The 23,812-nt window shown below is 34.9% G+C and overlaps 1 protein-coding gene across 10 annotated transcripts in view; it reads right to left on the reverse strand.

Annotated features, from left to right (window-relative positions):
• Nucleotides 1–416: 416 nt before the first annotated feature.
• Nucleotides 417–23,812, reverse strand: part of C12H8orf34 (chromosome 12 C8orf34 homolog) — a 371,097-nt gene continuing 347,701 nt past the window's right edge. For 4 of the 10 annotated variants that reach the window (XM_070481128.1, XM_070481133.1, XM_070481132.1 and 1 more), the window contains 2 exons: nucleotides 3,838–3,897; nucleotides 417–1,314 (listed from right to left, as the gene is read on the reverse strand). In XM_070481128.1, the coding sequence (XP_070337229.1) occupies nucleotides 1,307–1,314; nucleotides 3,838–3,897 (68 nt within the window). In that variant the 3' untranslated portion in view covers nucleotides 417–1,306. Of the gene's footprint in view, nucleotides 1,315–3,119; nucleotides 3,270–3,837; nucleotides 3,898–17,373; nucleotides 17,507–23,812 lie in introns of those variants that run through there. The other 6 variants (XM_070481130.1, XM_070481127.1, XM_044780279.2 and 3 more) reach the window with 6 other exon arrangements.

A 23,812-nucleotide genomic window follows, 5' to 3' on the forward strand; every position in this document is an offset into this window, starting at 1 on the left:
GACTTCTCTCTTTTCTGCTCAAAAATATACTGTTTTCTAAGCCTTTAATTTGTTTCTTCCTATAAAAAACAATAACTTTTAGGGCCAGCCCTAGTGGCCTAGTGGTTAAGTTTGGCGTGCTCTGCTTCAACAGTCCAGGTTCCGTTCCTGGGTGTGGACCTACACCACTCCTCTGTCAGTGGCCATGCTGTGGCAGCGGCTCACATAGGAAAAGAAGAAGGTTGGCAACAGGTGATAGCTCAGCGTGAATCTTCCACAGCAAAAAACCCCAAAAACCAAAAAGCTATAACTTTTATGAAAGTTAGCCTTATGAGTTTCTATGCATACAAAAATGTTAATGTAAGAAAATTTATTATATTATTTGATTTAGGAATATGACTTCATTCATACAATCAGAGTTTCGTTTATTCTTTAGCCATGTTCTAGCCTTTAATGTTTATTTCTTTGACAGTTATACAGGCAGTTTTATAATTTAACCATATGCCTTAAAGGTTCAGAAAGCAAACTTTGATTAAGACAAATAAGATAAAACAGACAAAAGAGATACTCAAGAGATTTACTTAGACCCATTCACTTAGCATCAGTTTGCATTACACATTCCAAAAGCGAGCATATATCAAATTTAAAATGGTTAATCATAATTGGGTTCAATAATTGGATAACTGGTCAAACAATTTTCATTGCATATGCTTTGGGGCATGCATTTCATTCCTTATTGATCTGCTTTATTGAATTAACATCAATTGTTTTGATGGGAACAGGGAAGACAATCGGAGGAAGAAACAGTGGTGGAGAATATGTCTCTTGCTGATGTGCAAAACACGTATGGCAGGTGATGATACCAAACAGTTGACTCGTAGAGAGACCTAAATGGCACATCTTGGCACATGTGGGTAAGTATAATGTTTGTTAATCTAAAAAATGAGAAAATATTATAAAAATATAAGAAGTAGAAAACCCTAGACAAGTTAAAATACAGAAAAGTTTTAAGCAAAGTTATTTGGATCAGGCAATATTTAACATATCAAATAGTAATCTTAATAACTAGGTATAAAGTAATCTAAACCCAGGACACTAACCATGTCAAAAAGCAGCATCCTAACCACCCTGGAATCTTTTGCCAGTTAGTGTTCTCTGATGACACACTTAGGCACCCCCTGGTTATAAGAGTACTTGTTTGTTACTGATATTATAAAAATAACCATTCTCTAAATGATTACACATGGTAAATAAAATTAGAACTATACATAAAGATTTGAATAATTGCAATTTCTTTAAGGACCACTTGCAACTTCTTCTGCCTGCTTCACAGACCTGTAGGGGAGAAACAGAACAAAAGAAAATGTGCTTAATGATAGGTCTATAGTGTAGTGTATTTAAAAATATGATTAGGCCGACAAGGGGAAATATCCATTCTCCTAGAATTCTTTATTTTATGTGTTTTTTCTGCTTTGTACCTTAGTTATATTTAATATTTCTGATTCACCCACTAGACCATGAACACTTTGAAAGAAGAAAAGCAATCCCCAAATTACTCTCAGGTCCTGAAAGAATCCTTTGCACATGCCATTTGCTCAATAAGTATTTGTTTGATGGAATAGAGGGAGAAGAGCAAGGGAGGAGGGGAGAAAGGGAAGAAGGGAGTTTAGTTATCCTTGCACATACTTTTCCCTTTTCTGGAATGCTCTACTTATCCCAACCAACCCAAGCTAACTCTTTTACCTGACCAACTCCTGTACTCCTTTGGGTCTTAGCCTTAAGTACCATTTTCTCTGGGCCCTTTGATTACTTGTCAAGGTAGTATTCTCCTGCTGCATGCACTTATCTCACCCTAATGCTTACATAACAATAATCACCAGCATTTTCTGTCAATAATGTTCTTACATTGTGTTCAGAGTGTGACTTCATGATTTAGTAAGCTCGAGTCATCTACGATAGTGACATGTTATTCTCTGGCATAGTTCCTGATTCATTGTGGCCTTTATTAAATATGAATCACATGAATGATTTATTCATTTAGAGTTTTGAATTGAAGGACAATATATCTGTGTGTCATACAAAGAACACTTGAACGACTAAAGAAGAGAATCACACGATCTTTGTGTTCCTACAATGGTAGAGTTACTATGTGGAAGAGAGAGACAATTTTAGTCTGTGACACAAAAGGACAGAACCAGAAAGAAGGCAGCTATGAGGATTCAGATTTTGGAGCAAAATAAGAGAATAATTTCTTTTAAAGTAGGTTTTGAACATTTTTTACAATTTAAGGAACATATGTTTGTTTGTTTTTGTCACCAGGTTGTAAATTTCATCCCCAGGACTTATTTATTTTATAACTGGAAATTTGTACCTCTTGACCACCTTCACCCATTTTGCTCACTCCCACCTCTGGCAACCACCAATCTGTTCTCTGTATCTACGAGCTTGGTTTTTTTTTTAGATTCCACATATGAGATCATACAGTATTTGTCATTCTCTGTATGACATATTTCACTTAGTATAATGCCCTCAAGATTCATCCATGTTGTTGCAAACAGCAAGATTTCACTCTTTTTTATGGCTGAAAAATATGCAATTGTCTATGTATACCACATTTTCTTTATCCATTCATCCATCCACGGGCAATTAGGTTGTTTCCATGTCTTGGCTATTGTGAATAATGCTGTAGTGAACACAGCGGTGCAGATATCTTTTCAAGGTATTTTTGTTTGTAACTATCCAGACATTATTCTGCAGATGTAAATGAATGATTGTGTATGTGTCTATGCATTATATATAACCAAAAATGAATTATTTTTAATATACTGTCTTCTGACTCACTTTATGTAACAGCATTGTAAAAATGTTTCCACATCAGAGTATATATAGATATAGATAGATGGATCCAGTTAATGTTAGTATAAATACATGTATATATGCAGTTAATATAATAGATGCACAATATTCCATTATGTAGATTGCTGTAATTTTTTTAATCAATCTTCTTTTGTTGGTAATTAGTTTCTATTTTTTACATGTTTTCCATGTTTCATTATAAAACAGTTTCCATGTATTATTATAAAACATGTGCAATGAACATACTAATACTCTGACAACTACACAGTGGTGCATTGCAGAAGTTATTTCTTTAGGTGATTTCTTAATATAGAATTACTGGGTCAATGAGCAATTAGAGCAGAACAAAATTGAATGAACGGCCACAGGAGGTAGTATATTTCCCATTCCTCAAGGTGCTCATGTAGAGGCTGGATGACCATTTGGTAGGGGTACTGCAGAGAAGAGACCAGCATTAGATGAGAAGAGAAGTAAATGGTTCTAAATTCCTTCTAATTTTGATATTCTGCCATTCTATGAGTGCTAAGGACAAATTCAACCCTTTGCTTCTCTCTGTGACACACTTGAGAGAAGACACTGTGAATTGCTTATCTTTATATATCCAGTTCATAGAATAGCCTCATGTCCATGGATGTGAAATTGTTCTGTGATGCTGTATCTCCAGGACATTTTTAATAGTGTCATAGAGCCCATGGTCTGCACAGTAGGGGCATATGTTTTCGTCTCACATATATCTAAAAGTGATTTTCCTGCCAAGGAGAAGGGGTTTAAAATCCCCACCCCACTTCCTCAGCATACAATGCAGACTCAATGAAGAGCCTGAGCGCCACAGAACAGCACAAAAAGAAAAAGGAAACATTGTGTGGAATACTTGGAGGAAAATTTTCTTCTCATTATAGGTCATGAGGCTATGTATTAAAAAGAAAAATCTGAACTTTGAGCAGTTGTAGATAGTACCCACAATTACCTGACATTGATATTAAGTACCCTGAACAAACATACCAGAGTAGACCAGTGTAGGACAAGAAGAGCACGGAACACAAAGAAGGAGATCAGCAGAACCTGCACAACGAAAGAAAAAGAGATAATATGCTGGACCAGGAAAAAATACCTATTAAACATAATTTCCTAGTGGTGAAACCAACATCTAGTGAAAATTAATGGAAACTGACATCAAAACTACATTTCTAGTATATAGTGAGCTGCAATTACATTTAACTGTTCAATAGTGTGTATATTCTCATTCCATAATTCAGTCATTTTCAATTTAAACTTTTGCTGATTTTTGAATAAAATCTAGGGCAAAGTACACCTCCAGAGAGTGTTATGACTATATATGTGGACTGCAGGAAGATCCCATATAAATAGCATTCATAATTCTTATGTCCAGCATGCATTAGGCAGGAAAGTAATGATGTACAGACTGCTAGCCCACACAGCTTATGCAAGATCGGATATATAGATGTCATGGTATTGTGATGCTGTAACATATGTAATTTACTGTCACCATCCCAAAGTTATTGTGAGCTTTACACGAAGTTTTTCATATACATACACATACACCGTATTTATAATACTGGCACATAACATTACAGGTTGAATGTAATTCCTCTGAATGCATCCCTGAGGCAGAAGAGCAGTGCCTAGTGGGACAGAGGGACATGAGCATTTTAGTTTAAAAGAGTGGGAAATAAAACAGAAGATAAGAGCAGAAGAAATATAGGAATCAAGGGAGATAATGCAACTCCGCATTTCTTGAAAAGGAAGGAAAGAGATTAAGTCTAAGTTTTCCAAAGAAGATCTCGGAATGCTAGTCCTGCAAGGTGTTAATATAGGTGGTCCACTCACAAATGGCTCTTGGGTCAAGGAAATTTGGACAACAACATTTCATATCTGCTTTTTGGCGGATCAAAAGACACCACAGCACGGGGCTGGCCCCGTGGCCGAGTGGTTAAGTTCGTGCGCTCTGCTGCAGGCGGCCCAGTGTTTCGTTGGTTCGAATCCTGGGTGCGGACATGGCACTGCTCATCAAGCCACGCTGAGGCAGCGTCCCACATGACACAACTAGAAGGACCCACAACGAAGAATATACAACTATGTACCGGGGGGCTTTGGGGAGAAAAAGGAAAAAATAAAATCTTTAAAAAAAAAAAAAAAAAGACACCACAGCATATTAAAGGCTCTTAGAAATCTTACAATAAAGAAAATTATTTAATCTGATATTTATCAAAGTTATTTGCTAACAGATTTTTGTATAACATTTTTAAAGTTCTATAGACATCCATTGGTAAGTATTGCTTCAACTAGAGTGAATGAAGTATATCAATGCAACTGCTGCTTCACATAATTCAGCAGCAAAATAGAGAAAGCATGGGTTTTGTACACAGATAGACCTGAGTTCAAATTCTAGCTTCGCCTCTTTCTATACACATGACCTTGAGCAAGTCAGCATCACTCAGCATCCTCCACAAAGGATGATTATAAGGGAATCACCTGTGGAAGTATCATTAAGTAGTGGGAATTTGACAGATTTACGTTATTCTAATTTAGATGAAGAGGAACTACAAAGAGCATGTGGATCGAAGGTGGTGATTGTGTATGGAAAGTGGATGCTGAATAACACTAGAGAACTTGGTATGTTTTTAGAAATCCAATACATAGAAGAATTTTGAATAAAATAATGATGCATTCAAGTTCAAGTGTTCTTTACCACCCAAAGATATTAAAGATGCTGGTGGGGGTCAGCCTCATGGCCAAGTGGTTAAGTTCGTGCACTCTGCTTCAGCAGCCCAGGGTTTCACCAGTTTGGATCCTGGGCAGAGACCTAGCACTGCTCACCAAGCCATGCTGAGGCAGCGTCCCACATAGCAGAGCCAGAAGGACCTACAACTAGAATATACAACTACAGACTGGGGGGCTTTGGGGAGAAGAAGAAAGAAAAAAACCCAGAAGATTGGCAACAGATGTTAGCTCAGGTGCCAATCTTAAAACAAAAAAGGGATGATGGCAAGAGAGCAGTTGAATTAACGCTCCATATTACTGGTTCTCAAATGTTAAGTGTATATTAGAATCAGCTGGAGAACCTTTCAAAACACAGATTCCTGGACTCCACCATTAGAGTTTCTGACTAAGTAGATGTAAAGTGGGCCCAAGGAAATTGCATTTCTTACAAGTTCCCAAGAGATGCTGATGCTGATGCTGCTGGTTTGTGGACCGCACTTTGAGTATCACTGTTCTATGTAGCATGGACTTTAGGGTGAAGGATGAAGCCAGCTGTGGTCTGAGATACTTGAAGAAAAAGGAGTAGTGAAGTGTCTGGGCAACAAAACAAGATTAAGTGTAGGTTTAGTAGGATGTAGAGAGTGTTAAGGGCAGGAAATTTGGGACAGAGAGCAGATTTTAGTAATCTAAGATTTTAGAGCTGGACCCTATTTCACGTTTGACAAGAAAAAAAGTACACTGCCTTAGAAGATCACTAGATTTGAGAAGGCCAAGGATATAAAATGGTAGGCCATTGGATCAATCACTGAAATGGGAGTTAAAATCTCCTAATCATCAGAGTTGTGGAAGAGGGAAAACAATGAGCCAATTGCACTCACGCTTCATGAAAGAACAGAAGTGACTGGTAGGATACAGTGACAAGGAAAGAAACACGACAGCAGGAGAAATGGCATAGGCCTAAAAAGGAGAATTTCAGGTAGGATGTTAATGCTATCTCATGGTGCTTGACACATGGAAAGAGAAAGAAGGAGCAACTTTTCTGGGGAAGGCTGAAAAAGAAGCAGTGTCTTCTTGGAACCATTTAAAATAAGATAGAAAAGGAATGGAGAGTGTTCTTTGAATAGCATTGAGGGACAATCAGTTTGCAAATCATACTCCAGGTCCAAAGGCACAGTGGAAAGATCTGGAAATATATCAACAGTAGTTAAGAATACAAATACGTGAGATTTTATTTTGATAGGGGCAGTGGGGCAAGGCAGAGGGGCCAAGGAGAACAAAAATAAAAGACAGAATTAACTAATTTCAAGTTTCTGGACTGAACTTTGGCATAACATTGTTCTTGTATGGCAACTCACTTAAGTGTTCAGCTTTCCACTGCCTCCCTCTGTGAAGCAGGACTATATACTGGGGAGATCCTGTTATTTCCCATACTCTTAGAAATGTAAGAAATGAAGCAGTTTTGGTGGGAGAAAGAACAAGCAAGCAAGAGAGTAGCCACAGAGTCTAGAAATAGAGATAATATTTTTGTTTAGGGACTAGAACTCTCTTCCTTTCTTCTTGAATGCTATAGGTACAGGTTTATCCAGTAGAAACAGCAACACAAATCACCCAAGGCAATGCATCACCAATGCGTGTATGGGCATTGATGTAAATGCTGTGTAAATGCACCATGTTCATTGCAACCCTGATTGAACTATCATTACTACAAAGGAACACCACATTGAACATGTGAAATGTCATTGAACATATCATGTTTTGTTCTGCATACCAATAAACCATTTATTATATGTATTTGTTTATGTTTCTAGACATTGTGGCCTCCCTAAATAATCAGAAGATGGAGACCCAATCTTGGCCACTTTTCAAGTGACCTTCAAAAGTCACTTAATCAATTCAAACTAAATTTACTCATTCATTCAGTGAATATTTATTAAGTAAATAAACAGTATATGTATAAATATTTAATAAATAAATATGCATTGAACACTTACAATATAAAACAGAATATTAAGACTAAATTTTCCTCAATAGGTTAATTTTTGGAATTAAATATGTGAAGGAACTTATAAACTATAAAGCCTTATATAACTAGTAGAAATTTTCTGAAAATTATTTAAAATGTTAACAGATGGATAATCCTTTGTGTCCTAATATGAAGGAGAAATTTATGTTTGAGAATATACAGAAAAGCTATGTTTTTGGTCTGAAGAATGTTTAATTATACGAAAGTTGATATACAGTTTTGGGATATTTAGTCAACATTTCAAAACAAGTCATTCTGAAGAAATTTTGGCAGCATGCTTTGAGCAGTTGTTCTATTTTTAATAGCTTACTATGGGACTGAAAACATGCCTAACGTAATTACGAAATGTTATTTATTTTATTCTGTCAAAATTTTAATTTTTATGTTTATCATATATGCCTCCCTTAATTTTCTGGATGACTTTGCCTGTAGATAATAATTTGGAGCACGGTGTAAATATAACTAAATCAAGTTGAAGTTTATATTAAAAGCAGATTTCCTACCCAAATGTATTACTGCTTGTTTCTTTATATGTCACTTTTCCTTATTTTCAAGTTTCGTGGTGTTTTCTTTATGATACAAACTCTTTCAGTGCTCAGTGAAAGAATTCCTTTCTTGATACCATCTATACGCATATTCCTGCCCCCTCCCTCCTTTTTTTAGCTTCTAGAGATGGAACGACAGTTCACGGTAGAACATACGGCCTCAGATTAAGTTAGAACGGCAATTGCACTTTTAATCATGTATCCTTGCAAAAGGATATTTAACAAATCTGAGTTTGTAAAATCAGAGTAATATCACCTACACATTAAGGAATTAAAAGAGATACTACATAGCACAAAACAACAAAAGTTTAATAAATGTCAGTCCCCTTCCATTTCCTCCTCTTTTAGAGACACATGTATTTCTATGAGCCTTAAAATGTCAATTACAATATGCTTTAAAGAGAAATGGAATGCTATAATGCTAAATATATCCCCCCAAACAGACTTTGTGGTTCTATTTCATGTTAGTCTATGTGACCATTTTCCCAATTTATTATTAAATTATACATCTATTAGAATATAAGGTAACTCTCTCAGTGAAAAATATTTATTAGTCCACATTTTTGAAATTCTGTGCTTAGAACACCTATTATCTTCATATATCCACTTTATTATGCCTACACAAATAGTTTCCTCAGCCACAATGCCTATCTAAGGCTAAGATTTCTTGCCATAGCTTAATAATAAATATTCCATTACCTCCTGAAAGACTGTGCCAGGCAACTTTTAGCCTAGCTCAGACAATGGAAATATAGTATCTTCTGGAGGGAATAGTTTGTTCATTGATCTTATTCTTTACTTTGAGAAAAGTAAGCACTTAAGACTCAAGTAGGAAAAAAAAAAGAAGAATGAACGAATAAGGTAGGTTGGGATCAATGATGGCACGGCTGCAGGTACCCCAATTGGTAGATGTGAGATGAACTCTTACTGCCTGGGAGAATATATAAGAGCACTGCATAAGACAACCACACCACTCCTGAGCCCTCCCAAGGGAGAGGTCTCTCTTTTTGCCCCAAATTTGGAGTATAAAATCCTTCTCTCCTCCGCAGTGCTAAGGCATATTAGAGGCAGCAAGTTGAATGAAACAGCCATTGAATAATTAAGAAAAACAGAAAAATGAGCTGTAGCTTCACAAATGAAAAGAGAAATAATTCCTGGTTGTAAGTAAAAGGCAGAAAGTATTCCGCAGACAACCTTGGAGGAGAGCATTCCTCTTAATCTCCGTGTGGTTAATCTATCTGCGATACTTAAAATCTGAGAATTAAGCAGCTGCAGATGCTTCTGAGTGTGAGCTCTTTCTGTGCAATTTAGTAGCCTGGGGACTACCAGCAAGAAGAAGGACTTTAGATGAGCAGCCAGATTCCTAGTTTTTTCCCACTCCATCACAGCTACTAGAAAGAGGAAATTAGCCTCCCACTGAGATAATTAAATGACTCATGTGTAGCATCACAATAAAAAAGTGAGTCCATTAGTAAATTGCCATGAGAAACCAGCAAGCGTCTGGGAACAAATTCCATGCAAGAGTGAAAAAACAATGCCATTAATAATTCTATCAGTAAAGGTAAATAGAAACCTAATTATAAGCAAGTAACAGAAGTCTTTGTGGTATAGAAGATAAATTAATATTGTCATTATCTTTTTTTGCATAAATAGAAACCATTTTACATGACATATGCTTACCCTAAAAGTAAAAACTTAGAATTAACTAATATTTACCAAGTACATATGATATGTCCGGCAGAAATTAAAGCCAAGAAAAATTTAATATTTTCTTACTCTAAACAAAATGCAATAATCCAAAAATGTGCTGATTCTGCCCAAATTTATTGATATATATTTGCGGTGAGAAATTTACCAGTAATTATTGGGTAAATTATTCATACAAAGCAGCCCACCAAAAACACAATAGTTGGATAAAATATTTTTAAAAGCCTGTGTAAAGACATCAGAGACCTATAAAAACAATAAGGTATTATATGGGCATATCCAGGAAAATAAGGAAATAAACAGAAATGAGCATGGAATTTGGGGACAAGCTTTCTCTAAAGGTATCTATCAGTTACATAAAAAACTCCTGAGAGGCTTACAACCTAAAGAAGGATTGCAAAAGATTCCCAGGCTGGCAGGACAAAAATTGGAGCTCCAGTCTTACTGGGAAAGGTGACCTAAATAAATTCCCTAGGTTTTGGGTTGCTACACTGACAGGCCACACTGGAGGAGTAAGGGCAAAATGGAAATGTACCAGCCCTCTCAATGAATAAAGCCCAACATAAAAATCTTCTCTTTTTTTATTGAATTCAAGTAATCTAGGATTGCTAGTACTCCAGCACTTCTTCCAGAAGCAAAGTAAAATCCTCTCTGGAAGAAGTTAACATTGTCCTAGGCCTCAAATTATCTTTGCAATTTTTCATACACAATTTTAACACTTAATCAAAAATAAGCAGACATACATGGTGACAAGACCACATGAGCAAAAACCAAGAAAACACAACAGAGAATAGAAACAGATCCACAAGGAGTCAGATGAGGGACTTATCAAACATGGACTTTAAAATAATTATGCTTAATAGGAAAATGAAAGACAATATTTAGAACTTTTGGAAAGAACCAGAAACTGAAAAATGAACCCATGAAAATGCTAAAATAAAAAAAATACAATAACTGAAATCTTGAAGTCAATATATGTGTTAAACAGCAGATCTGATAGCATTAAAGGGAGAAATAACAAACTTGAACATAGATCAGAATAAAATATCCAGAGTGATGGACAGAGACAAACAGATGGAAAATGGACGTGGGGCACACATTGAATACAGATAGAATGTCTAACATATGCTAATAGGTAGCTGTGGTAATTTCAAAAAATAACGTCCAAACTCTTTTTTAACACTTTTCCCATCAGTTGGTAGAACCATGTCCCTTGACCTTGAATCTATAATCTGTGACTGCTTAGCCAAGAAAAGCAGTGGAAGTGGTGCAAGTTTCCAGACTCAGGTCTTCAGCAACAGAGAACTTCCACTTACTGTTTTTTGAGATACTCACTTTTATAAGCCAGATATAATAATGTGAGAAAGCCCACATATTCCCTGGAGAAATGCATGAGGAAAGGTCCACATAGAAAAAAATAAAGGTCTTTGACCTTCAGTCCTGAATGAGCTCTCAGCTAATAGCAACCACCAACATGCTAATCAGTGAGTTAGCCATCTTATAAGTGTATGCTCCAACCCCAGGTAAACCATCCAGCTGATGCTTCATGGAAAAGATTTCAGCCTTCTTTGTTGAGCCCTGTCCAAATTGCAGTATGTGACCAAAATGAGTGATTGTTGTTTTAAGCAACTAAAGTTTTGGGTGATTTGTTATGGAGCAATAGCTGACTAGAAAATAAGCCAAAAAAGACTTGAGAGAGAGAGAGAGAATATGGCACAATCCAAAGATGCCAAAGAAGTAAAAGCTATAGATTTAGAAGCATTTTCATCAGCCAAGTGTAATACAAAGAACCCAAGGTTAAGCTGAGAATAGCCACATTTACATATATCACAGTAAGCTGCAAAATTAAAAGACAAAGTGAAAATCTTAAAAACATTTGAAGAAGTAACAATGAACTGACAGGTGACTTCTCAACACGATGGTGTGATACCTTCCAAGTGTTGAAAGAAAAAAATTGTCTTGATTTTTATACCTAGCAAAAATATTCCTTAAGAATAAAGGAAAAATGAAGAAATTTCAAACAAAGATAATTCATCACCATCAATCACAAACTAAAATGAATATTAATTGGTGTTCTTTAGGCTGAATAAAGGTGATTCAAGTTGCAATCTCAGAGAGGTAAGAAGAATTGAATAGCAACAAATGGAGTAAAACTATAGGAAAATGTAAATGGATTTTCACAATATTTGACAATAATAATAATACCTATGGTGTTTAAAATACATAGGAAATTTAAATACATGGTAATACTAGAAAACAACTAAGGATGGAATTCTAAGTGAAAAGGATAAAAGGATCACTTAACATGAAGCTTTAATAAGTAAACAATACATGTTGCAATCTCAAGAGCAATCATTGAAAGAATATTAAGAGAGTATGTAAACTTCAAGTTAAAAGAGAATAAAAGAGCAATAAAAAAATCCAAATGAAGGCAAGAAGGGGAGAAATGGGAACATAACATAGTGGGAAAATTGAAGTATAAAGATAGTATATTCAAACCTGACTATAACAGTAAGTATATTACATATAAAATGACTAAATGAGTTAAATAAAAAAGATTGCTAAAATTGATTTTTAAAAAACCCACAACCTAATTATATGTTGTTTTGAAGAGACTTACCTGATACATGCGAATGCAAAAAGTTTGAAAAGTTAGAGAATAGAAAAACATATACCACACAAACACTAACCAAAAGAAAGCCAACATGGCAATAGGAATACCAAAGAACATAACTTTAAGGCAAAATAAACAGACAGGGAAAAGGAGGAATATTTTCTAATGATAAAAGATTCAATTCACCAGGAAGATACAATTCTAAATTTGTTTACACCAAACAGCATCAAAATTTATAAAGCAAGAATTAACATAAGTAAAAGAGAAACAGTCAAATCCATAGTCACAGTAGGACGTTTCAACACATCTTTTGGTAACTGATAGAACAACATAAAAAAAAATAATAATAATAATTCAGGAAGAATATGGAAGATTTGACCAACACAATCAACCAACTCTACCTAATGAACCCATAAAGAAAACTCCACCCAAAACCCACAAAATACAGATTACCCATTTTTTTAAAGCACTTTGTGCTTCTAAATATTTGTTCAAACTGGCTATACCCTGGGTCATTAAGCAAGTCTCAATACATTTCAAATGATTTAAACCACCAATACAGAGCTTATTCTTCGACCAAACGAATGCAGGATGAAAATAAAGCTGGACTTAGAGGAAACGTTTAAACCTTAACCCCTATATCAGAAAAGAAGAAAAGCTAAAGATCAGTAAGGCAAGCATTCATCTTGTGCCACATATCTTCTATCTTCCTGCCAGATATACTCTTTGTTTTCAACATCCAACTCTTTGTCCCAGGTAACCGAGGTTCACGATATATATCAATAGAGCTCCAAGGTCCTCTACTTATAGTTAGGATTTGCTAATAGGGAGCCTCAGCTAAGACTGGAGGAATGGAAGAGGATAAATTTATCTTGCTTGGTTCCTTCCCTCATCTTAACCTGGTTTTGTTCCTTAATTGAAAGCCATTGTTCTTCATGAAGCAGCTGACTCTACATGACTCTTTCTCCCTTCACTTTGGATTTTGGTAACTGCTTCCTCATATTGTCCCTTCAGGCAAGCATCTTCAACTGCTATTGGCTTCAAATTATTGCTGTATTCCTTGTGATCTCTTTCACTTACATCTTTGTTAACAGTCCTTTGTAAACCCTCCTTGAATTATTCTGAATAAACTATTTGCTTTCTGTTAGGATACTGACGAATATACATCTAAAATGTAAGAAGAAAAAGAACAGAAGATAAATCCCAGAGGAAGTAGACAGAAATAAAATATATAAATAGTAAATCAATGAAATAAAAAACAAACATACAATGTAGAGGACCAACAAGCTAAAAGTTGGTTTATTTGAAAGACCAATAAAATCTATAAACTTCTGACCAAGATAAAAGGAGAGAAGGCACAAATAATCAATATCTAGAATAAAAAAGAGACATCTCTATAGAACTGAAACTCATTTTAAAAGCAATAAGAGCACATTATAAACACTTTATGCATTTGAAAATTCAAACAAAATGAGCAAATATCTGGAAACATACAACTTATCAAAACTGATACAAAAGGAAATAGAAAATCTGAGTATTTGTATAACTTGTTAAAGTTAAATTGCAGAATGCAATGCACTAACTTTTGAAAATTAGTCCACGGAATTAACCAAACTAACATAATAAATGAGAAAAACTGATATAAAAATGCATTAAAATGTTTGATAAATTTTGACATCCATTCATGATTAAAAAAAACAATGGATTTAGAATGTAAGAAAATTTTCTTAATCTAAAAAAAGTATATATACCAAAAAACCTACAGCAAATATCATACTTAATGGTGCAACATTGAAAGCTTTCCTTTTTAGATGAGGAATGAGACAACAATTTCCACCATAACCAAGATATTCTAAACCTTAGTGTTCAAAATGCATTAATATATTGTTAAATATACAGAAAAGCGCGGAAATGCTTACCTATAAGATAATGGCTTTTTGCAGATAGTGGTGAGTGAACAAGAGAGCAGATTCTACGGCTATTTCTTAAACTGGATGGTGTGTCATGGGTGTTTACTTTGTCATTTATTTACTTAATTATACATTTATTTTTTGTAAAGTTCTGCATATGTATATTTCACAATTTAAAAAAATAGTATTAAAAATGTTCCTTATTTTCTAATAGTTTGCAACAATTGTTTTGTCACTTACGAAAATGTATTAAAAATGTTTCTATGTCTAGAATTTTGTTTTGGTAGTTCATGAAAGGTTCATTCCGTCAACTGGCAATTGTTTTCTTGAAAATCATCGATAAGCTCCTCAATTTATCTGCAGTGGCACTGAATCTAGCTTCAGAAATAATTGCAATCTAACAAAAACATCTTCTTTGACTCCATTCCAAAATCAAATTTCCTCAGTTTTGTCAAAGCATTTTCTCACTTAAAATCCAATGTATTGAAACTTCACAATTAAGAACAGAATTTTCTGTCTTCAAACTTTTGCAATTGTTTCATACATGTTCATCTTTTTCCCCACAATTAAAATAAAATGACCTTGAGGACAGAGACCGGATCTTACATATTCTGTGCTTTTCATAGTATCGTGGCTAGAGAGTTAATACCTACGTACTAAATAATATGCTTCTACAAATCAAATCAGATGCAAGAATTTTAGAAATATCCTTTAAGAAATATAATACTATTTTCATCAACCAATATATTAAAGCTAAAGTTACCCCTTCTTTAAATACACACAGAATTTAAGTTAAAAAATGCCTTGATATTTGGTAATTTGTCTAATAAATTTAAAAAATATGTCCCATGAATATTTATGAAGATGAATGCTCAAAGATATTCTTCACAGTATCATTTAGAAAAATAAAAACATTTGATATAACTGTATGTTCAACCATAGAAGAGTGACTAAATAGATTGTGGTACATCCAGATAATGAAGAACTATGCATTTACTTTAAAAATCATAAATATATATAATATATATTATAAATATTGGACAACATGGAAAATATTTAAAATGTAATGTTAAAGTCGTATTAGAAAACTGTACCCAGGATGCATACCATCACGTATTACTGCGTAGATGATTGAATAGATGATCTCAGGTGTGTACGTGTGTGCGTACATGCCCGTATGGGAGAGAGACTGCACGTGAGAAATTTTTTATTCAATTTTGGGGGAAAAATCACCAAAATAATAACAGAAAACATCATCAAATGCTGATATTATGGGTTATTTTTGTTTTATTATTTTTCCAATTTTTGAAAGATTCTCCCTCCAAACCAAAGCATCACATCTCCTCTTTCTATCAGGTAGATTCAAGTTGAGTATTAAGTAAACGACATCAGACAAAACTAATGTACAGTAAGGTCTGAATATGAATTTGTGTGGACTTAATCCTAACAACACTATAGACTACATTTGTGAAAGAGGTTGCTGGTTAACAGAAGGGACCTAGGAACTGGTGACATTTTAGGCAGAATGACAATGGGAATAGAAAAGAACTTGGGCACCTTGAGGCAGACAGTTTTGGCTAACAAGGAAGTCCCATGACCCTATCAGACAGCAGAGATAGTAGCCTTAAATTCTGACCAAGGCAGGAGTGGAACGTAAACCAGTGAAGCAGGCTGGCGGGAGACATCAGAAAGTAGTAAGGGCTGTGGCAAACCGGCGGGGATGGACATCATCTAATGCTGCTATGCGGCTCAGGCTAATGGTTGCTGCGAGGGGATGCAAACCTCGTATTGCTACATCTTTTGTTTTTCAAAGAAAAGAGTGTCTGGATTTTTTACTCGGTATCTCCTAACTTTTAAATGTTAGCTTAAGTTTATTTTTATGTTAAAATATTGTCCTAGCCAAATAAAGCATGTGTGCAGATAAATACAGCCCATAGCCTATTATTTCATAGTCTCTGGCCTTTAAATACTACTATATAGGGATAAACAAAGACTTCTTTGACAACATAGTGTTAGACGTGAAGTTGAACTCAGACATAGGCTTTTAACAAAAGCATTGTCATTCCAAAATAGCACAGTTTGTTCAAGAATTATACCTAAAATCAAGAATAAAATCTAAACAAGGAAAGAAAATGTATAAACACTGTCTCCTGGTCAATAAATTCCCCAAATATTCCTTCTCTGCATATACATTTATTTTTCAGCTAAAGATGCCTAATCTGAAGTCTTTCTTTTGGGTCTAAAACATGAACACCGAACCAAAAACAAAGCCAGGGAGAGCAGAAAAGCAGAATGTGCTAACCTCTGTAGAAGTTTTCTTTGTTCCTGACCGTTGATCAACTAACTCAGCTAACAGCTGTGAAAAGTAATTGTCACTCCTTTGGGTTTCAGTTTCCTCACTTATAAAATTAAGGGCTTGGATGGATGGTATTAGAGATGTTTTCCATCTTTGAAATTTTATGTCTATTAGACTACCTATACAGTGAGAAGACAGTTACTCACACAAAATTTGCAATCGCTTTATAGGAAATGGTCATGCATGCTTTGTTTACTTCATTTTTTAATATAAATTGTACGTCCTTAAAGTGTAGAACCTGATGATTTGATATACATATACAGAGTGAAACGATTACTACAGTCAAGCTAATTAACATATCTCCTTACAGTTACCTTTTTTTTTTTTTGTACTGAGACGACCAGAAATCAATCTTAGCAAATTTCTAGTATTCATTATGGTATTATTCATCCTACATAACACCAACTATGAATCCTTTGACAAATATCTCCCTATTTCCCCAATTTCCCTGCTCCTGGTAACCACCACTCTACTCTTTGCTCTAGGTATTTGACCATTTTAGATTCCACCTACAAGTGAGACCAAGCAGTTTTTTTTCTTTCTGTGTCTGACTTATTTCACTTAGCATAATGTCCTCCAGGTTCATCCATGTTGCTGCACATGTCAAGATCTCCTTTTTTAAAGCTGATTATTATTCCATTGTATACATATACCTTTATCCTTTCATCCATTGACAGACACTTATGTTGTTCCATACACTGGCTACTGCGAAGACTGCTTCAGTGAACACGGGAGCGTAGATATCTCTTCAAGATATTGACTTCATTTTCTTTGAGTATGTATCCAGAAGAGAAACTGTGGGTCATGCGATAGTTCTATTTTTAGTTTTTTGAGAAACATCCATACTGTTTTCCATAATTGCTATACCAATTTGCATTCCCACCAACAAAGTACAAGGCCTTCTTTTTTTTCCACATCCTCACCAACACTTATTATTTTTTTGGTAATAGTCATCCCAAGAGTTGAGAAGTGATATCTCATTGCATTTTTGATTCGCATTTCCCTGATGATTAGTGATATTGAGCACCTTTTCATGTACTTGTTGGCCATTTGTGTGTCTTCCTTGGAAAAATGTCTACTGCCCATTTTTTAATTGGGTTATTTGGGGTTTTTTTTTTTGCCATTGAGTTGTATGAGTTCCTTATATATTTTGTATATTAATCTCTTAACAGCTATGGTTTAATAAAATCTCTCAATAAAATGGGTATAAAGAAAATTTCTTCCACACAATTATGGATATTTATAGAAATCTCACAGATAATCAATGAAGAAAAACTAAAAGTGTTTCCTCTGAGATCCAGCACAAGGCAAGTATCTGCCCACTCTCACCACTTCTATTCAACATAGTACAGGAATACTAGCAAGAACAATCAGACAATAAAAAGAAATAAAAAGGCATCTAAGTCAGAAAAGAAGAAAAATTATCACTGTAGATGACATGATCCTATATGCAGAAAATCTGGAGACTTCACACTTACACAGAAACCTGTTAGAACTAATAAACAAATTCAGTAAAGTTGCAGGATACAAAAGCAACGTATAAAAATCAGTTGCATTTCTTTACACCAGCAATGATCTATTTGAAAAGGAAATCAAGAAAACACTTCCATTTACAATAGTATCAGAAGAATGAAATACTTAGGAATAAATTTAACCAAAGAGATGAAAGATTTGTACATTGAAAACTATACAACATTGATGAAAGAACTTGAAGTCATAAATAAATGGAAAGATATTCCATGCTCATGGGTTGAAAGAATTAATACTGCTAAAATGTCCATACAAAGCAATATACAGATTCAGTGCAATTCCTATGAAAATTCTCATGGCATTATTCACCGAAATAGAAAATAATTCTAAAATTCTTATGGAACCACAAAAGACTCTGAATAGCCAAAGCAATCTTGAGAAAGATAAATAGAGTTGAAGGCATCACAATTTGTGATTTCAAATTATCTTACAAAGCTATGGTAATCAAAACAATACGGCACTGGCATAAAAATAGATACATAGAGCAATGTAACAGAATAGAGAACCCAGAATTAAATCCAAGCATATATGGTCAATTAATTTTCAACAAGGGTGTGAAGAATACATAATGGGGGAAGGATAGTCTCTTCAATAAATGATACTGGGAAAACCGTGTATCCACATGCAAAAGAATGAACTTGGGCCCTTATCTTATAACATACACCAAAATCAGCTCAAAATCTTTTAAAGACTTAAATGTAAGATCTGAAACTGTAGAACTCTTAGAAGAAAACATAGTGAAAAAGTTCCCTGACATTGGTATTGGCAATGATTTTTTGGATATGACATCAAAAGCTCAGGCAACAAAAGCAAAAATAAGCAAGTTACATCAAACTAAAAAGCTTCTACATAGTGAAAGAAACCATCAACAAAATGAAAAGGCAATTTACCAACTGGGAGACAATATTTGTAAACCTGATAAGGGAGTTAATATCAAAAATATACAAATCATGTGTGCTTTGGGACTTCAGGTAAGAGCTTACTCTAAAGTTGATTATGTTTATAGAATGAAAATTATAAGCTGGAGCTACATATATTTACTGATAGACTAATAACTATACCCAATAATAATAGTTTTTTTGGTGAGGAAGATTGGCCTTGAGCTAGCATCTGTTGCCAATCTTTCTTTGCTTGAGGAAGATTGTTGCTGAGCTAACGTCTGTGCCAATCTCCCTCTATTTTGTATGTGGGATGCTGCCACAGTGTGGCTTGATGAGTGGTATGTAGGTTTGTGCCCAGGATCCAAACCCGCGGACCCTAGGCCACAAAGCTGAGTGCACGAACTTAACAACTATATCACTGGGTTGGTCCCAACAACAGAGATTTAAAAGGCATTTTCACAATGATTTATTCCTCCTCCTATAAGTTAGGCTGCACATAAGTTGGTCCATGTTTAACTTCTTTGCTTACTAAGGAAGATGTTTTTTAAAAAAAAGTTTGTCAGTCTTTCATAAATGGTATGTTTCAGGGAGATGATGATCTCTGTTTGAAATAGCACTAGTGTGCTGGTAGTTCAAAAACTAGTTTTCTTCTCATCAAGTTAAGAAATATATAAAAGGCCAAACACCTGGGCCTCCTCATCATCTGAGTTAGTGTTATCCAAAGCTATAAATATGAATGTTCTCATTAGTTTCTCCCTATGTAAAGATTTCCTCACTGTCTACTTTATCAATTTACATTTCTTATCCTTACAATTTGGACCCTCTCTGTTCTTTTCATGATTTACCTTTCCAGACTTATTTTTTTCTAATCTTGTGTAAGTGTGCAGTGTCTTTGCCAAACAGTATTAATTGCTATGTTCCCTGGGCCACTAAACATAAGCAATGCTCTTCCTGTCTTTGTGTTCTTGTCTACGCTGTTATTCTTGCTTGTACGACATTCTCACCCATCCCAGCCCTTCAAAATCCTACCCATCTCTCAGTTCAAACACCACTTTCCTCATGTATATCTCTCTAAGCCCATGTACCTACTGCCGACTCAGAGTGGTATTTCCCTCCTTTGACTTCCTTAACATTCTATTTATCTCTTAAGAAATAGTATGCCTCCTGCTACAGATGTTTATGTACTTCTTTGTAACTTACTAGAGAAAAGACATCATAACCTTTTTTTTCCATCTCCCATGCCATAGAGCCCAACACATAGCAGCTTTTCATGCTATGTATGTTGACTTTTCAAGATCCATAAATACGATTGTGCTAAGGAGGTAATCCGGCCTATGAGGCATATGGCACTTATCGGAGAATCGTAACTAAATTCCTGGTTTAGGACAAAAATATCCAGGTCTGTTTAATTTGTGAAGGTGAAGCAGGTCAATGTTGCAAAATGAGCCAAGGGAAATCATGGAACAGTTTGTCTAGTGTGAACATGCTCAAGTTCTTGCAGTAAGTGAAAATACACAGAACAAAATCCATAGAGAATGAACCAATAGGCTTTACTTGCAGCCAGCAAATACAGCCTTCTCATTTGTGAAAGAGCTATCCCATCCGATATAAGGCTGCCCTAGAAACGAAAGCCATCAAGGTTAAAGAATGAACTAGATTTTCCTTCATTTTCTTTTCATTACTTTACTTTTTACTTTTAGGCCACACCTAGAGCAAGTATAAGAATATTCCAAGACAAACAAAAAGTGTTTGGTAAAAGGATTAAAAACATGTGCTACTCATTTATAACTTTGATTTCTTAAAATAACAAAAAATTGAAGCATGCATCTCCTATTTTTAATTTTAAAGAATTCCACTGCATAAAATACTCTAATCCAAAGAATTCTGCATTGCAAAAGAATGGTTCAGCTGTCTTGTTTAAATGCAGCCTTCTCCGATATTTGTTATGAAATTTTCTGACTACTATTGCACGTGATGAGGAAGTTTTAATGAGCAGAGTAGACAGTCTGAAGTATGTAACCTTATATACTACTGAGCAACTTGACACATTTTTCTATTACACTTAATAATAGTTTATTTGGTGAGATTAAGTTTTATATGTTATTAAATCCTACACTTTAAATTTTTTCTATGAGCTTAGTAATCAAATGAACCATTCATAATATTAGAATTTTACACAGACATGGGAAACATTTCAAAGTAAAAATGCCACATGAATAATTCAGAGGTGTTTTGCCTCTAGAAATTGCAAAAACTTATTTATAAGCAAAATAATTCTCTATAATCAGTATTATCATGAAAAAATGCAATTTGACACTAGAATGTTTTGCTTTTAACAACATAATTAATGGTAATTATTAAGTTACCTTTATATTTATTGGATAAAGATCAATCCATGAATATTTATGACGATTCTGCTCCTGCCTCTACTACTAACTAGGTGACATGAACAAGCCCACAATCTCTTAGAGCATCAATTTCATCTTCACTAAATTGAGGGAATTGAGATTCAGAGAATTGGATTAGATTAGTCCTTCCTAAAATCCCAGGACACTTGTTCTTCCAGCAGTTAATAAGCATTCTGCAAATTTTGGCATTCTGCAAATTAGAAATTAATAAGCATTCCACAAAAAGAGCTCAAGTAAATATGCCAAAAAACCTGAGCCAAATAGAGTCAAGCAGATCTTGTTGCTGCAGGAGTACTCAGTGATTTTAGTACGTAAATATTTTAGAAGAGAGGCTGTAGCATTTCTTCAAGTCAACAACAGACAATATTTTCCCCCATTTCAAGGGAGGAGGTTGATTACACTTGATCTGTTCATTTAAAATTATAGAGCTGCTTTGCTCCTCTTGAAAAGCTGTTATGTTAATGGTATGTCTTACAATTGAGAGTCTCTTAAATGATGTAATCATATGTAGAATTTCCCAAAAATTATTTTACCACAAAATTTTTAATAGCCTCTCATAAAACTAGGACTAGAAGCAGATATTGTCTGGTTCTATAAACCACTATAAAGATACTATATTCCCAGTCCTCAAAGAAACAGGAAACTAGGCTAATGAAATGAAAAAAAAAGTAGGGGAGGTAAAGCACTTCTGAAACGAAGATGTAGGGAGCTCCGAAAATCTGTTCCTCTATAAAAGTAACGAGAAACACTAGTAAAAATCACCAAAATCTACTTTTTCAGAACTCTGGAAATTAACCAAAGGTTTGCAGCAATCCATAGAACATTTATTAAAGAAAGCAGTTGAATCTCACTAAGAACAGGGAGCTATGTGTCATTTTCACTTACCCAATATCAATACCTTTTTCTCCAGCTCTGTAGTAACCTTGAAAATCATCAACCTCACCATGACAAGAGCTATAAAATAAAAGTAGCCTATGATCCACGAGAGGGGGCAGAACGGGTTTGGAGTTCCTTCAAATGTCCCATATCTAGAGAATTGTCACTAATTGACCTCTACAGAAGCTGCCTGGAAAAATCCTCACGTGAATAGTTTTCTTTATTTGACCTGAATTAGAGCTCACTCAGTGAGAAACTTCGTGCCTACAACATTTGTCAAAAACAATCAGGGGCAATAGTTTTACAGAGTAGCTGCCTGAGGTAATGATACCACTTGGGGCAAATAAGAGGCTTAGCAAAAAATTAAAAGGAAAATCTGGTGAACAAGATAGCCATAGAAGGCTTTCAAAAGCTCCAATATATTCCTGGGGATCTAGAAGGCCACACAGATGTGCTGTGCTATGCACCCACCCAGGAAAAACCTAATCAGGCTCTATCTCTCACCTCTGGTTGACCTAGAGGCTCTGTGGAAGCAGAGTTGGAAACTGCTGGAGTGTTCATGGCTTAATACCTTGCCCAATTGCTAGCTGACTGCTAAGCTATTGAGCAGAGGCTTCAGTGGCTGTACACCACAAATAATATAGACTTCACAGAATTATTCCGGCAAAATCACTAAACAAAAAGTAGTCACAGAAATAACAAGAAAAAACAGCAGCAACAACAAATCCTGAGGGTAAGGGTCCAATGTCCAGAGTGGCCTCATTATATCATATTAAATGTCTAGTTTTCAACTAACAAACAAAAGTATAAGTGACATGCTTCATGCCAATAAACATGAAAGTATGGCCCACAAACAGAAAAAAAAGAAGTCGACAGAAACTCTCCCTGAGGAAGTCCGGATGACGGACTTACTAGACAAAGAATACAACCAAAGAACTGAAGAAAATCATGTCAAATAAATTGAAGCAAAGTATGAGAATGAAATCTCACCAAATGGAGACTGTCAGTAAAGAAATCCAAATTATAAAGGGAACAAAATAGAAATTCTGGAATTAACATGAAAAATTCATTAGAGGGGCTCAACAACAGATTTGAGCCGACATAAGAAAGGTTCAAAGAACTTAAGATAGGTCAATCGAGATCCAATCTGAGGAACAGAAAAAAAATGAAGAAAAATTAACAGTTCCTCAGAGACCCTGTGGGGCACCATTGAGTGTACCAAAATACATATAATCAGAGTCGCAAAGGAGACATGAGAGAAAGAAGGTGAGAAAAAATATTTGAGGAAATAATGGCTGAAAACTTCACATATTTGAGGAAAACACTAATCTATATATCCAATAAACTTAAATAGGATAAACTCAAAGATATCCACACCTACACGTCACTTCGTCAAAAGACAAAGA

This window comes from Equus asinus, chromosome 12 (genome assembly GCF_041296235.1).
Source record: "Equus asinus isolate D_3611 breed Donkey chromosome 12, EquAss-T2T_v2, whole genome shotgun sequence".
Lineage (NCBI taxonomy): Eukaryota > Metazoa > Chordata > Mammalia > Perissodactyla > Equidae > Equus > Equus asinus.